At 41.2% G+C, this 17,251-nt stretch overlaps 1 protein-coding gene and 1 long non-coding RNA gene across 2 annotated transcripts in view; one reads left to right on the top strand and one right to left on the bottom strand.

Annotated features, from left to right (window-relative positions):
• The window catches only part of LOC121640245 (ATP-binding cassette sub-family C member 12-like), a 33,573-nt gene that overhangs the window by 11,580 nt on the left and 4,742 nt on the right, over positions 1-17,251 (bottom strand). Inside the window, exons 4-12 of the mRNA XM_041985946.1 lie at positions 11,796-12,032; positions 11,510-11,683; positions 10,525-10,672; positions 8,741-8,889; positions 8,507-8,614; positions 8,082-8,312; positions 7,926-7,997; positions 7,530-7,654; positions 6,508-6,580 (exon numbers count right to left, since the gene is read on the bottom strand). Of these exons, the coding sequence (XP_041841880.1) occupies positions 6,508-6,580; positions 7,530-7,654; positions 7,926-7,997; positions 8,082-8,312; positions 8,507-8,614; positions 8,741-8,889; positions 10,525-10,672; positions 11,510-11,683; positions 11,796-12,032 (1,317 nt within the window). The remainder of the gene's footprint in view (positions 1-6,507; positions 6,581-7,529; positions 7,655-7,925; positions 7,998-8,081; positions 8,313-8,506; positions 8,615-8,740; positions 8,890-10,524; positions 10,673-11,509; positions 11,684-11,795; positions 12,033-17,251) is intronic.
• LOC121640303 lies at positions 10,481-15,647 on the top strand. The gene is made up of 3 exons (XR_006010437.1): positions 10,481-10,492; positions 13,669-13,676; positions 15,565-15,647. It is a non-coding gene; the product is annotated as an uncharacterized LOC121640303 (long non-coding RNA).

A 17,251-nucleotide genomic window follows, 5' to 3' on the forward strand; every position in this document is an offset into this window, starting at 1 on the left:
CCCACATAGGGAGTCACATTCTGTATTTTTTTGTTTTGTTTTTGTTAAGTCTCATTTTGTTGGATTTTTCCACATTTTATCTGAGTGTTACATACAAGTTGTTCATCCTCTGCTGTTCTGTGCAGAGAAAGGGAAGAGTACCATGTGTATTAGAGTTGTTAACCAGTGAAAGGTTTAGATGTCAAACAGGCTTATAAGATTTGTCTCACTTAATATAAACGGTATACTCAATCCAATTAAAAGATGGAAAATGTTATCACAATTGAGAAGAGATAAAGTCCAGATAGCATTCATTCAGGAATCTCACCTTAGCGATACAGAACATGCTAAACTGAATAAAATGGGGTATAAAAAAGTGTATTTCTCCTCCAATGGCTCGGGAAGGCGGAGAGGGGTGGCGATTTTGTTGTCCAGTGCGGTGGATTTTGAATACATATCGGAACACAAAGACAAAGAAGGGAGATATATCATGATAACAGGTAAAATAGAAGGTGTTCTGGTGAGTCTTCTTAATGTATACATCCCTCCTGGTAGTGACTGGTCCTTTTACAAACACGTACTTGGAACTATGACAACTAAAGGCCAAGGCATTGTAATTTGTGGTGGCGACTTTAATATTCGATTGAATCCGAGAATTGACAGTTCAAATGGAAAACCTGACGCTAAAAATATTAGTAAAAAAATGAACAATTTTATGAAAGAATTAGGGATGGTGGACGTATGGAGAGGAAAAAACCCAACAGCTCGAGACTATACGCATTATTTTACGGCACACAATGTATACTCCCGAATTGATTTATTCTTGAAGTTTAAAAAGGACATTTTTAGAACAGATGGGTGCGAAATTGGAACTAGCACTCTCTCGGATCATAACCCCGTTTATCTATCACTTGAACTTAATGGTAGGATCAAATAAATACAAGCATTTTAAATGATAAGGTAATCAAAGAAAAATTGAAATCAGAAATAAAATTATATTTGGAATTTAACGACAATGAAGAGGTCTCGCCAGCGGTGCTATGGGACGCTTTAAAAGCAGTGATAAGGGGCAAAATAATAGCTATCTCCTCTACTGTAAAGAAATTAAAAAAGCAGAAATTGAAAGACTTAGAGGACAAGCTTAAGGAGCTACAGAAAGAGCATACAAATTCTCTACAGGAGACAACTAAATTAAAAATAAGAGAAGTGAAGAACGAGATAGACGAAATAAACACACATGAGATACAAAAGAAGCTCCTTTTTACAAAGCAACAGTACTATGATACAGGGGGGAAAGCACTGAAACTTTTGTCATACAGATTAAGAAAACAAGAAGCGGAGAGGACGATACATAAAATAAAAAATCCACTGACGAATAAAATTGAAACCAGTCCTGAGAAAATACAGAAGAGTTTTGAGGAGTACTACCAAAAACTATATTCTCAACCACAACTATGTGACAATGACCAAATTGATACCTTTTTGTCTTCTTTGAATTTACCAAAAGTCACAAGAAGAAGAAGAAGATATTATTTGTCATTATACACAGTGCAGAACACAGGTACAACGAAATTTGTTTCCAGTACAACCCGTCCAAGACTAGACAGCAACAACATGTAGACACAACAGGAACAGGCATACTGAGGCAGCAGCCACTTACAGCTCGCCTATGTGTTAGAGTAGATATAGAAGGAAAAGATAATATTGGGGGAATAAGATGTGGCTGGGGAGAAAAAAAAGGCATCACCGCACTGGGCCTAAGGGCCCAGTGTTGAGATACAAAAAAACCTCCTTGGTACATAAAAGCACATAACTCAGACATTCACAACATCAGAAACACGTGGCGGGGTGGGAAAGGGGTCTCCCATCACAGCAAGTGCGGACGCATCTGACATGAGCGCAATTCAGTCGACCCGCCGCCCAGGAGTGGAGGGAGGGGGGGGAAGGAACGACCAAGGCAGTGAATCATCGGTGGAGGTGTATCTGTAGTGGTGTATGTGAGTGTGGTGCTTGTGTGTGCGCAGTAAGTAAGTAAGTGAGCATTTGAACTTTCTCCCAGTCCTCCATCTCCAGTCTCTGCCACCTGATGATAGTGGGGCGTCCTTGGGAGCTGATCCAGGAAAAAGTCCAACGCCCGCGATGGGGCTCAGGGGAGGGTGGGGGGACTGAGCCTCCGTCAACAAGACATTCCAGGAAAACTTTATAACCAGCCATCCAAGGCCAGTACAGGGAGCCGAATTTGATAACAGCATTTGTTTTAGTTTCAGGCCAGAGCTGTTTCGTCTGCCTTGAGTCTCTCAGTGGTCCCACTGGCGACTCCAATCATCCGAATTTTGGGTCAATTTCCATTTCCATCCAGCCGAGCCAACAACTTCTCCAAGTTGGTGTCCACCTTTCGTACAAGCTCCGAAATCGCAACCAGCTTGCCATCCTGAGCCTCCAGTTTACGATTTAGTTCCTGCAACGTCAAAGTCTGATTGTTCGTAGCTCGACACACACCGGCACAGAAATCCGGCAGCTTGCCAGTGACCGCCGACAGTGTCCGAATTTTGCGATATGCTAGGAAACCGCCCGCTCCAAACAGCAGAAACCCAGTTATCATGAATCCGATTGTATAGATGTCTTCAGCGTCCTCGACAGACAAGATCGACAGACACATGACTTTCCACGCTCCCCAGGAATCCATCACATATCCAGCAAGATCAACTAGTGCCAATATTATTAAAAGCGTTCAACTGGGTACAGGAGACAAGAATAATTCCCTCTTCATGGAGAAAGGCCATAATTTCTATAATTCCTAAGGAGAATAAAGACAAAGTGGTATGTGGAAATTATCGTCCCGTAAGTGTATTGAATATTGATTATAAATTGTTCACCTCTATATTATCTAAGAGATTAGAAACCATCTTGCCAGGACTCATACATAGAGACCAGACCGGTTTTGTTAGACAAAGGCAGACTCAGGACAACATCAGGAAAACATTACTTATCATGAAGCATGTTTGCCAAAGCAATTTGGAAACTCTTATAATAAGTTTGGATGCAGAAAAAGCGTTCGATTCAGTTAGATGGACATTTCTATATAAAGTATTGGCTAAATTTGGTTTTCACTCATGGTGATTGAGATATTTGCCGCACTGTACAACAAACCTACTGCCAGGATTAAAATTAATGGGGATCTGTCCAAATCTTTTACTTTAGAGAGAGGGATGCGACAAGGGTGCTGTGCATCCCCACTCCTCTTTGCTCTGTTTATGGAACCCTTGAGTCAATGGATAAGGCAGAGAGCGGACATCAAAGGTGTTACATTAGCATCTGGAGAACAAAAACTGGCTCTTTTTGCAGACGACGTGTTGATATTTTTGACAACCCACTCAGACGCTTCCCAACTTAATGGCTATGCTGAAGGACTTCAGGTCATTTTCAGGGTATAAAATTAATATTAATAAAACCCAGGTACTGAAACTTAACTATAACCCGCCAACTGAGATTAAAAACGCATACAAATGGAAATGGGACATAAAATACATTAAATATTTGGGTGTGGCTTTGACAAAGGACCCATCTAATATGTTTGATGTCAACTATGGGCCTTTAATTTCAAAGATGAAGTCAGACTTACAAAAGTGGAACACTGTCCCCTTCCTGAACCTATATTCCCGGGTGGAATCAATTAGGATGAATATTCTTCCACGTATGTTATATCTTTTCCAATGTCTACCAATTCATATACCACAGAAGTACTTTAACGAGTGGGACAGGTTACTGGCCAAATATATCTGGCAAGAGAAAAAGGCAAGGATTAAATACAAAACACTGCAATTAAGGAAAGAAAAGGGGGGAATGGGCCTACCTAATCTCCAAGAATATTACTTTGCTGCTCAGCTTAGACCTCTGATCTGTTTATGCACACCAACCTATTCTGCAGGGTGGAAAGATGTAGAGGACACTACTACTGCAAAAGGTATTCCGATAATGGCTCTATTGACGGATAAAACATTACAAAGCACCACTAACATTACAGACGATTTTATCTACGATGCTCTATTAAAATCCTGGAACGAAAACATTCAAATCTGTAAATTGGGGGAATTGTCAAAAATTGGTGGTGTGCCTATGATTCAGACTTTGTACCAAATACACACGATAACAGATTTAACAAGTGGATCTCAAAAGGACTAACTACCTATTATTCTTTTATCCACAAGGGGGCCTTTGTGAGCTTTGAGATGTTACAGAATAAAAATGGATTGGATCAGGAAGACTTCTATAGATATTTGCAGGTTAGACATTATTTCAATCAAAACCTTAAAGCAACATGGGAAAAATGTCACTTAGGTTTCTTACAGATGTTTTTAACACTCACTAAATCCAGATCACCGAATAATATCATATCTAGGTTGTATAAAGCCATTCAACAATGTAAGCTGGCTGACACAGAATACATTAAGAAGAGATGGGAAGGAGAAGGTACTATGTCTATTTCTAATGAAAGTTGGGAGAATATCTGTCAACTACAATGGACCACTACAGGGTCCAACACATGGCGAGAGTTCTGTTGGAAGAATATTGTGAGGTATTTTATTACACCGATGCAGAAACGACATTGAGGTGGTGGGGACTCATGTTGGAGACTCTGTGAGGCTTCTGGGGCTAACCACTTTCATATTTTCTGGGACTGTAAGATTTTAAAACCCTATTGGACACAGGTATGTGAGCATATAAATAATGTTTTTGGTACCAAGATAACCTGTAGTTGTGAGAATGTATATTTTGGTGATGTAAACGTAACAAATTGGAGAAACACAGATAAAAGGTTATTTGTGGTGTTACTGGCAGCAAGCAAGAAAGCCATCACAAGAAAATGACTAAAGGCGGAGCCCCCCACCATAGAAGAGTGGGTCAATATAGTACACGAAATTTACGTTATGGAAAAGTTGTCTTTCTCCCTCAGGATGCAAAAGGACAAATTCTACAGTATCTGGACCAAATGGACTGAGTATGTAAAACCTATAAGGCCGGACTTTGTGTAAAATTACCGATTGTGGAAATCTGCTCTTACATATTGGATGATAGGTACTCTTCCCATGTATGTTTTGCTCATACTGTTGAAAATGTTAAAAAAAATAAAAATTATATTAAAAAAAAAGTGTCAACATCAGCACTTCTCTGACAGCCTGGTGGGAATTTCTCAAAAAAACCAACTCCTCAGTAATACCATGTAAACTCACACCCATCTGGAACAATCCTGATATTCTACTAAACAAAAATATGCTAAACTTTAACCAATGGATTAACAAAGGAATTAAATACTTTGAACATATTATCCATAACAGAAACATTTTATCTTTTAATACACTCTCATCACAATATGGGATTAACAGCAACAGATTCTTAGAATATCAACAACTCAAAACCATAATACACACAAAATTCCCCCTTCACCAAACAGACCTGGAACTTCCTCCAATAGTAGCAGATTTTATGAACCTCTGTACCCCCAAATTACTTTAAAAAATATACAGATTAATGTTAAAAATAGATGACTCAAATTCCCTACCTACTTCAAAATGGGAGATAGATTTATCCATCAATCCTAGTCAACCATTTTGGCTACAAATATGTCTTAATGCCTTTAACATGACAGACAGCCCAAATTTACAACTCATACAATACAAAGTCCTCCATAGAACGCATTACACAGGACAAAGGATGTTCAAGATGGATCTTAATCACTCAGATATCTGCACACAGTGCACAGGTAACACAGCAGATGATTACTTACACTCTTTATGGCTTGGTGCACCTGTCCAGAAGTTCTGGAATAAGGTTTGTGAGGATTTATCAACATGGGTTAGATGTAACATTGGGTCGGTGGTCGGGGGGGCCATTAGGTAGAGGACGGTGTGTCTGACTGGATCCGGGGCCTTGGGGGCCTGGGGGCTGGTGCTCACTGGGGGCGGGCCGGGGGGCGGGTTGCTGTGGTGGGGGCCGGGCGGGGGGTTCTGAGTACGTTAGGTCTAGGCAACTAGACCTAACGTACTCAGAACTTTGTACTAAAAGGTTGGGAAAAGCTTGTAATTCTGTGTAATATACAACTATTCAGAACCCTAAAGGCTCTTTATTACGTTCAGACCTGGTAGCATTTATATCTCTTTCTACGTCTGAGCTGAAGCAGGTACTGCACACAGACTGGCATGCACAGAAGAATAAGGTCTAATTTCATTCACTTTGATGCTGAGAAACAAATAACAGCAGTCCCCAAAGCGTCCTGCTCTCTCTTTTATCTAACTATCATCAAAAACAATCACAGAAAGTTTTTCTATCAAAGCGTCGGAGCTAATCGAGGGGAAGGGGGTGGGGACAACTGTGCATATCTTTTTTAGCAGGGGTCATTCTGCACTAGGCAGCCTATTTAATCTAAATGTGCCATGCTTTAAAAAAAAGAAAAAAGAAAAGAGAAAAACAAATGCAGTCAGACCAAGAAAAGGAAACTCTGAGAAGGAAAGGTAAAAGAAAAGGAACTACCTCAGTTTGATCACCGTATGGGAGTATTTCCAGGTCAGCTCTGAGGCAACAGACATCCACAACTCTGTCATATCTGCAGAGTAACAATGAAACAGCTTATTTGGTAACTAAAAGGGGAAATCTATAAAATAATTTTTATAAATATGAAAATGCAACAAGTCATATGACACAACTTGATGGATATACATCTGTTTGCTTGTAAACACAGTTAATCGGCCAATCACAAGGCAGCTATTCGATGCATTTAAGACGACCTGCTGAAGGTCAACTATTTCTATGGTTTACAGATAATAATCCAAAAAAGAAAAATATCCAGTGAGAAGCAGTTTTCTGGATGAATATGCCTCATTGATGTGAGAATGGGCAGAGTGGTTGGAGATAATAGAAAAAAGGTAACCAGAACTTGAATTAAGACTGGATTCAACCAAGATAAGCAGAATACTATCTCTAAACACACAACATGTCCAAGCTTTATTGTACCTAATAAAGTGGCCAGTGAGTGTTTTATAAATTAAATCTTCTAATTTAATATGACCACATGTAGCAAGAAAAGTCAATGTTTTTACTACATTGGCTCAAGGACACACATGTATATTATATGACTAACATCAGTTTATTGTCACATACAACAGGTACGTTAACACTGAATTATTTTTGCTCTGATGGTCAGTCGCTGGTGGTTTATGAGATGTTACATTATGTGACGGTAATTCACTCTCCATAAAGTCTGTCTGCTGATCAGCAGTCAGTGTTTTGCCATCTCTGACAGCATGAGGTGGCTTTCTGAGGACAAAGCTGCCAGATAATGGAGATGACCTCTGCTCGTGTTTGACTAACTGGCCAGATAAGACTTCACAGCGATATGAAGAACTTTCTCCCAGTTAAACATTTTTCATGTGAGATAACCTCCAAAGCCGGACATTTTCAAAGGAAAAAAAAACTTTAGCTTAGCACAGATCAGAGGGGACAGACGATCTTATCTTTAAATTATGCATGTGAAAAAAATCTGAGTGTGTAAACACTTGGCCTGATGGAAAGGTTCCCCCATCAGGATGTTTTCTTGAACTGTTCCGTGGAAAATCCAGGCCTGTTGGGAAACGTAAGCAAACGTCCCATCAGCTGTGATGGAGCCCTGATGAAGGTGCATCTAAAAGACAAAAATGAGCAGACATGACAAACTTTCCTGGATACATAAACTTTATGTTAAAATTAATTAGATTTAAAGAAAACAATGTAAATAAGGAGTATTTTCTTAAATAAAGAAACAACAATAAAAAATATATGACAGACTTGCAGAGGCAGGATGAAAAAAATAAAATAAAATAAAAAAAATAAAATAAATATTATATATATATATATATATATATATATATATATATATATATATAATTAAGACAAACTGCAGAAACAAAAGCAACCTGTTCCAAAATGCTTGAAATCAGTGATGTCTTTCCACTCCCCACATTCCCACAGACGCCAAGCAGGTTGCCCTGCAGGAAAAACACACTGATCATTAGTTTATGTTTAGCAGAGTCTAGCTAACCTAGTTTATCTTCATCAGAGGTACAGCACACCTTAGGCAGGGTGAAGGAGATGTTTCTCAGTGTTGGTAAAGTGTCAGTTGGTCCATTCTGGGATATCTCATCTGTTTTCTGCTCCATCCCCCTGTTGGCCTGGCTGGCTGGTTGGTCCGACGAGCTGTTTGGTTTGGTCCAGGAAAGTGTGGCATTAATCATCACTATGGCTGAGTTGCTGTCTTTCTTTTGCATCAGATAGGGCTCCGAATTCTGGATCAGCAATATTTTCTGAAACAGACAAATTATATTTAAGTATTAATTGCCTGTCACTAGTATTTAATTTAAAAAAAGCAGCTGGTGTTTGTAGAGGGGGCGAGCAGGGATGCTATTACCATTGCTGACCCAACTGCATCTCTTATTTAAACCTGTCAGCACTATGTGTGTATTAGTAAATACAATAAAAAGAAAGTAGAAGATTTTACCCTTAATCGTGCCACGGACACAGCAGCTTCAGCCAGCGACTTCACACACAAAGGCATGAGAGCAAGGCTAAACCTCATAGCGTTAAAGATGGCGATGGTAGTGAAGGCCTGGTAACAACAGAGAGAAACCATTAAAACAAAACATAAGAGGGTAAACACCAACAGCCAGCATGTTGATTTTAACTGTGTGAAATGTACATGTTCTTACTGACAGAACTTTGCTGCTAAACTCACTTCAGACGTGTTGAGCTGCAGTCCCAACAAAGTGTGCACCAGGAAGGTGAGGACGGTGGCCATGGTGGGGATAATGCTGGTCATGCTGGTGTTTGCATTCTGGATGTAACTCACCAGCTGTATTTGCTTCTTCTCAGTTTTTCTTAAGCCTGTAAGAAAGAACAATAATTTATTTTACTGGAAGTAAATATGCATTAACACAAGAACTTTCACAGCTAGAGTTTTTATTCTGATAAATGCACGTATATTATGACCAGAAATTTAGTTTTCTTAAAAAAAACACAAACAAAAAAAACACTATAAACAATTAAAGATCAATTGAACAATTAAAGACATGAAACTTTTACTGATATAAGTCATAATTCCACATGCTGCATGCAAACTCATAGTTCACCATGAATTCTGCCATAAAAACAAATAGATCTTTCCATCGTCCATAGACATGCATGTTAGGTTCATTGGTCACTCTAAATTCTAGGAGTAAGTGTGTGTGTGTGTGTGTGTGTGTGAATGGTTGTTTGTCTCGTTCTATGTTGGCCCTGTGATGGACTGGTGACCTGTCCAGGATGTACCTGCCTCTAACCTGCTAAATGCTGGATAGGTTCCAGCTTCCCTGCGACCCGTAACGGACTAAGAGGTACAGAGAATAAATGAATGTGAACAAAGGTTATGAGCCAAATATTTAGATGAACTCTGTGGCACCCCGCAGATCGTGGATCAATGGGACATGATGGGGACAACTTGACTGTTTTGAATCTACAGCTCTATTTCTAAAAGTCTCCAGATGCAATGCACAAGGTAAACAAAAACAGGAGGATGTTAATCACATATCAAAAAGAAAAGTAAAATACCACATTAAATGCAGAACCTGAGCAGTTTTACAGTTTATTAAAAATATTTGCTCCTTTTGAATTGGATGCAAATAAAATATTCAGTTTATTACAGTGTTGCATCAACGCTTCATCAAAAAACACTTAGGAGCTGAGGAGGGGTCTATGAGGAAGCAGGGTCTACATGTCCAGCAGCCTTGATTGAGCTGGATGTGCTGAATCTAACAGTGGAGTTCTTGCTAAGCGGTAACACGATGATGATTATCAGCTCATTAAAGAAGGATTTAGAGACGATGCTTTTATTGAAGATGACCAGATGTTTGCAGCTGTAGTGATAATCAGTCAGACACATAATTAATTTGGTGATTTAATTCGCTGCTGTTTGGAAAAGTTGAACAGTTCCAAACATCATCACTGGTTACATAAGCAAAGCAGAGCAACGGATTCAGACACAGTGTCATTCAAAATGAATGAGAAGCAACACAACTGACACCTGAACTTTATGTATGAATCTGGTGTTTGCCAACCCAGTTCTCTGAACCTGGAGCAAGGTAATGAAAATATCTGGAGCTGTTAGCAGCTGAGCAATCACATTCTGGGAAGTCATTCTGGAAGAGTCTGAGAAAAAAATCATTTTACTTTGTAAGAGATGTAATTTTCTGGGAGGTGGTACATTCACATGTGTCGATCTGTGGCTGGACTGTACATCAAATTCTTAATTTACCTGCATTTATCCAAAGAAGGTACAGAACAACACTACTCAGTATAAAGCTGTACAAGCTGTGATTGTGTGTTTTTCCGCCATCCTTACATGTGTTGAAAGAAGCCTGTTAATGATCCAGTAATTTGATCCAAGTGAGTTATAGCTAGGAAACATCTATAACCTGCAGAACAGAAGCCCCCCCTAAAATCCGGGTGTTTGGTAACTTGTTAGCACAGCACTGCGTAACTCACTTGCAATCTTCTTCTCAAAGGATTCCTCCCAGGCGTACATCTTGATCAGCTTAATGCTGTTGAGAATCTCATTCATTGTGCGGACGCGGCTGTCGGTTGTCTGCATGGCTTTCCCTCTGAATTTGTTAATAAATTTGGCCAATAAAACCTGCAATGACAAAGAAATAGCAATATATTTAATTTAAAGTTATCTCTGGAGTTTCATAACTGTAGGAAAAAGAAAGTAAACACTAAATATTTCCACGGAAGAAAATTAAATCAGAGAGAAAGGTTGAAAATGGGAAAAAAAAGTGTGAAAAAGTTGGTTAAACTGTGTTAATTTTACCTGTTTTATCCATGTTTAGGAATGATTTGAATAACTTGGTATCTAAATCTACATTCAGATTTTATATTTTGGTTTATTATTGTTTAGATTTCAGTGTAACATCTATGCAGAAAACAACAGAAAAAAAAGAGCCTTTCTTGGGTCATGTACCTACCAAAGAAAGTTAAGTCTGGCTACCAGAAGAGGGAGAGAACAAACACAGGATAAGACAATGAAGAAGCTGCTGGCAGCTGCACCAAACGGGATTGAAGCCTCAACAAACTCACCGGTATAAAACCCAGTTACATCAGCCACTCTGCCAGTCTGCTAACAAGTCTTCCTGTGGTACTGAGCCCGGTTAACTGTATTTTTGGACTTTGTGATTGTCACCATTAATCTTTTGTTAATTAAACCGTTGTTATTTACCTGAGATCAGCCCTCGAGTCCTTCCTCTGCAGAGTCATGACATTAGTCATGATCAGTTATGTCATATTTGGTGCCAATGGATTCTGTCTAACTTCAGGATTGTGAAGATGCCACTGTCATCATGTTATCTGAATGCACCAGACCCCAAAGTCTGCAATATTATTAACAAATGATCTGGCATAATAATTTAATTAAATAAAACAGGAGATTTGAAATTAATTTTTGTTTATAAAAATATAAAAGTGTATGTCTGACCTGTACGGGGACAAAGATGAGGTAGGTGCAGACTCCAGTCAGCGCCGTGTAGCCAAGGATGTAGCAGGCGTATCCAATACACACTATGAAGAGGACGGGCGTGGACAGCGTGAAGCTCCCTAACAAGACCGCTTCGAATAACCTGTGACCATCGTTGGTCAACACATTTATCATCTGGATGTGAGGAAGCCAGAGACAGATAATTAGAGATATATGTGCTGGTGGAAGAAAAAAAAAGAACATTTTTAAGACCTTCTGAGACAAGTAGAGGTTTTTTTTTTACTACCTCTCCCACTGAAATGCCGCTGTGCACCCGCAGAGAGATGACTTTCTGAAAGGCCACCAAGGAGAAGGCGCCTTTCAGCCTGACTGCCGTACGCAGGTTGATTGCCCACAGCAAGGATATGAAGAAAGCTTTGCAGAACTCTGAGGTGAACAGAGCAAAGGCCAAACCAACACCATGGGTCACGGTGGACTCTTCTGGGTAATCAATGTAGTTCAAGATCTCATAGACCAGAACAGCCTGAACGGACAGAGAGAAGAACAGGTCTGTAAGTCTTGAACAGATGTCACTGATAATTATAATTTCACCACTGAAAACATGGGAATGAATGTATGTACAGAGAAAATAGTATTATAAAGACGCTTGGCATGTTTTACTTAAATTCATATTATAGTTAAACTTCGTTCAACCAGAAGTTTTGATGAGTATTATAAAAAAAATATAACCGTTCATGTCTCGTTTTAATCAGCACCTGGTAGTAATATGTTACCACCACCATTATGTAGTAGTAATTTACCAAACTGTTTGCCAACCAGAAGAAATACAACAGAGGAGGGCCTCATTTCGCCTAGCTTTGGTAAAAAGATTCATGGACATGGTGTAAAACAGAGTTGTATGTAACCGTAACGTGCCATATGTACTTAACTGGTAAGTGCACAGATCTGCAGACCAAAGCTGAAAACCCTGAAAATGTGCTTCCACAGCTACAGACTACTAGGAACTAAATGGAAAAATAAAGGCATTTGTACACAATGATGGTAGCAAGATGGCGTTAGTCAATACCAGTGATGGCCGTTACTAAGGGCGTTACTTTTTTCAGTAATGGGTAATCTAACTAATTACTCTTTTCATCGTTACGACGATGACGTGATCTGGTTGAAACTGGAGAATAAACCCAATGTTTGAGTAGAAGAGTGGCAGTGTTGTGCTGTGACCAGGTGCAAGCTAAGAATAAAACAATGTCACATGTTCGAGCCAGAAGTTGTCCCCGAATTATTTTTACGACCCAAATTCAGCTGAAGCTGATGCTGTCTTCAACTGACCGGGTCTTAGGGGGAGGAACAACCACATGTGCTACCTGATGAGGATTGACTGATGGCAGATTTAGGTAAGTCAGTGTGCGCAGACACACAAACGACCAGGAGACGCATCAACGACGAGTCCAGATAAACCAGGAAGAGTTTTAATCTGGAACCACAGACGTCATTTTTCCCTCAGAGATAAAACCATAACCAGAAACATATTTTCTTCATGGTGTCTGGAAGCACTCAGAATCATGAAGCACATCTCCTGAGGAGGAGAGGGAGCTTCGACATCCAAGAGCCTGAGATTAGTGTCCATGATTTTTCTGTTATTCAGCTTTATTATGAATACAAGAACATGCAGATATATTTTAAGATCTGTTAAAGGGAACATATTTTCTTTAAAAAGTAAGGGAATAATTACTTTTCTAAGTAATTAATTACTTTTATAATTCTGTAACTCTGTTATTGACTCTGTTACTTTGTGCAAAAATAACTAGTAACTATAATTATAACTTTTTTAAAGTAACATGTCCAACACTGGCCAATACCAAGTCCTGCTACACTATTTTCTGCTCATTAAACCATTACTGACTAGTGAGTTCAAATCCAATCAGGAAGATCTGTTCTCTCCCTCTGTCTGTGTAAATTGCTCTGTTGGGAATTAGGGATTTCCCTGCAGGGTGATTTTCATGGTCACCTCCAGTTTCCTCTCCACTCTGCCTTACACAGCAGGTCATACGTCATTAATCTTAGTAAAGAGGTTTACTACAGAAGGTTCAACGTTCAAAGGTTTTATTTGTCATTCCTACATACCAAAAACATGACGAGCAGAGGGGTTAACAGTCTATGAGACGGGTGGGTGGAGTCACCCCTGATTATGGAGGCCCTGCTCCTGCAGTGGTTTGGGTAGCAACCAGTTGCAGTGCTTTCTTGCCCATTGTTGTGCAGCTGCCATACCACACTGAGATGGACTGTGTCAGGATGCTCTGATTTTGTTGATTAAATCTCAATTTAAACCTGCGTAAGAAGCACCGCCAAGAAGAAAGAACACAAACTGTTGGGTGATTGCCATTCTCCTTTGTTTCTGAGTTGTGATTTTGGTGCCCCGGGGCCGGGTCCCGGGGTGGCTGCTCTGGTGGGCTGCTGGCTCTGTGGGGGTTGGGTCAAGGGGGGGGTGCTTGGGGCTCGCTGTCCGCTGGTCCACCTGGGGTGTCCCCCATGGGGCATGGTGGGTGGGTTGTGTGTGGCGTGACTGTGTGGTGGTGAGTGATTGTGGGTGCAGCACGGGGGAGGGTGTGAGTGTGGGGTTATATGGGGTGCAGGTTGAAGTAGATGGGGAGTGGGCCGATAGCACCCTGGTTCCCGGGGTGTGCGGCTGGAACATCGGGGTGTGTGCTGGCCTACGCCGGGTGGCTGTCTGGGGGGGCCTGGTCCTCCTAGCCATGTTGTGGGCCCTCTGCCTTTGGGGGGTGGGGCGGCAGCCTCTGGGCTCCTGGGGCCCTGGGCCCTTCGCTTGGGCTGCCCTGGGTGGCCGGTCCCTGGCGGGGCCGGCGGCTGCTGATCTTGGCCCACTGGGGCCTGTGCCCCGGGACCGTGGGGGGCTCTTGCTGGGGCTCTCCTCTGCCGCCCTTCAGGTGGGGCTGGAGTCGTCTTTGTGGTGGGGTGGCTTGGGTTGGTGCTCCGGGTCTGCTGCTGAGGGCCCGGCCCAGGCCCTGGTCTGCCTCTGGCCTCCGTGGAGGCGAGGTCGCATTTGCATGATCTCACTCACCACTTTTCATCACTGATCACTCCTTGTTTCTCATGCTCTGCATGCTGACACAGTCACTGAGTTGTCTAGTGGGTTTTTAATACTAAGCGATAATTATAAAAATTTTTTTTTTTCTTTTTGTATTTTTCCTGTGAGTTAGTATCTGGTCACTGTTATGTCTTTTTGATTTGGTTATTATTTAAAAACTCTTAATGACTGGCAGCCCTGTTTTTTTTGTGTGTGTGTGTGTTTCTGCTTTTGTAAAAGTTGTAGGAAATTTTCTGGTGTGTTCATGTACAGGTGTAACAATTTGTTGTCTGGTGATGGTGTGGATTGAAGGGTTGTTTTCTTCTGTCTGTGAGCTTCTTGTCTCCTTTCTTCTTTCCCTTTTGCTCTTTTTGCTATTTTCCATCTTTTTCTGTCCCCTCCGGTCAGGTCCAGCAAGATTACATAGATTCCGTGATTCAAAGTAAATGAATAAATAAATGAATCAGATTATCAAGAGGAGCCTTACCCATAGGCCTCCCCTTGGCAGAGCAAATTTGTTAAGCACGATACAGCAACCAGATTATCATTTTGCTTGCTATGATGCTGGATAGGACAAGTTGAAAAAAAGAAAAAAAAAAAAAAAAAAAAGAAAACCCAGCACCAGGGACGGTTTTGGCTTTGGGCAAGGTGGGCGACCGCCCAGAGTGCAATCTATTTGGGAGCGCACGAGCACCCTCAAAAAAAAAAAAAAAAAAAATAAAAATTGCCAGTTTTCTAGACTAATACGGCTCATTTCCATGTCAAGTTAATGGGCGCTGGGGCGTCCCTACTATTGTGTCAACTTACTGCTGAGAATCATGTATACAGGTTGTGTGCGTGTTAGAAGAAAAGCCAGGGGGGAGAAAGGGTGGGGGGGGGGAATCAACTTGCAACTGCAGAGGTTGTGAGCGGGTTGAGTCTCACTCTCAGAGGAAAAGCAAGGAGGGGCCTGATCCCCTGGGTTTGACAACAGAAAAGGTGATGATGTGACGTCGAGTCAAGGGTGTATCACGGACAAAAGACCAAAGAAACCATCAGGTGCCCAGAAAGAGAAGGAAATGAAAAAGAGGAGAAACGCTCAAAAGATAACGGTATGCAGGTCTCTATGAGTGACGTTAATTGTGCATGTAATGAAACAGCAGCCTATACACTATTAATCCTCTTGTTGCTACTTAGCCACAAAAGACGACTGTATTTGGTTTTTAGCTCTACTTAAGCAACTATTAAAATTTGAGGTATGAAGTCATGCAGTTAATTTCACTAATAGGCTAGTTTGTGTCTGCAACACAACCAGTGCAAGTTCACATGGGCCTATTAGTCTGGGAAGTTGGTAAACAACAGTACATCCTGACTGTGGAATTTTTAATGCTATACGTGGGTCTATGCTAACTTAAATAACTTATATAACATTCATGTTAATATACACTGACATGACATTTTGTAAGCTTTATGTGATATAGTTTTTTGAATAATTTGTAGTGTGTTATGCTTAGTTAATAGGATGTTAACAAATGATAATCATTTGTGTATTATTATGTTTTTTTTTTTTAATTGGGTAACTGATGCATGTTAAGTGTGATCTAACGTACATATTTTATCTTAATTGTAAATTCAGGGGCACTTCTGAAATATTTTGGAGCAGCTTCCACTGGCAAAAATGAAGCGCCACCTCCCTCTGCAGCCACACAGGCCTTTAAGATGCTCCCGGAGCAAGGGGGACAGGTTGGTTAGTTGTGGGGGGCGCTGATGGATGGGGCGCTGATGGATGGTTCGCCCAGGGCGCAAAACTAGCCAGGACTGCCTCTGCCCAGCACCCAGTTACACAGAGACGGTTTTTTACCAGGGTTTGAGGGACGAGGAGGAGCCTGACATACGCATCCCTCTCCTCAAGGTGAGTGCCTGATGAATGACAGCTGATACTGCGTCAGATGTGCACTGGTGAGGGTCCACACTGATGTTGATTATGTTCCTCATGTCTGCCATCACCAGCCACAAAAGCCCTTCTTGACAACAGATGTTAGGGCCACAGGACAGTTGTTGTTTATGGAGGTCACAGTAGAGGACTTGGGTACAGGAATGATGGTGGTACTGCAGCCTGGGGAAAGGGAGATGTTGAAGATGTCTGTCAGCACCCCTGTTAGCTGTGTGCGGCGTCCCTAAGAAAACCCACCCAGAAACGCCATCAAGTCCTAGTGCTTTCAATGGGTTGATCTTGAGTAGTGACCTCACCCCCTTCTCAGGGGTCACACAGAGGGGGGACTTGCCTGGTGCAGGAGGCTACATAACAATCCTCAAAAATGGAATAAAAAGTGTTCACGGAAAGGCAGGGTCAGATGAGGACTCTTTTTGTGTCATGTTCAAGATGGTTCTGATACCTTTATACATGTTCCATTGGTTTCCAGGAAGACTGCTCTGCCCTTTTGAAGCATATTCTGCTTAAGCTTTTTCAATACCCACATTCAGGTACCTTCTTGCAATCCTCAGTGCAATGCGTCTCTAAACCTAAATGCAGGTCTGAGAGTGCGGACATCTCTGTTCAGCCAGGGTTTCTGGTTGGGGTAGATGGTGACAGTCTTGGTGATGGAGACGTCGTCGGCACATTCTCTGATGTAGCTGATGACTGTGGATGGGTATTCCTCCAAGTTCATCATGCCATCATA

Source organism: Melanotaenia boesemani, chromosome 1 (assembly GCF_017639745.1).
Source record: "Melanotaenia boesemani isolate fMelBoe1 chromosome 1, fMelBoe1.pri, whole genome shotgun sequence".
In the NCBI taxonomy this organism is placed as follows: Eukaryota; Metazoa; Chordata; class Actinopteri; order Atheriniformes; family Melanotaeniidae; genus Melanotaenia; species Melanotaenia boesemani.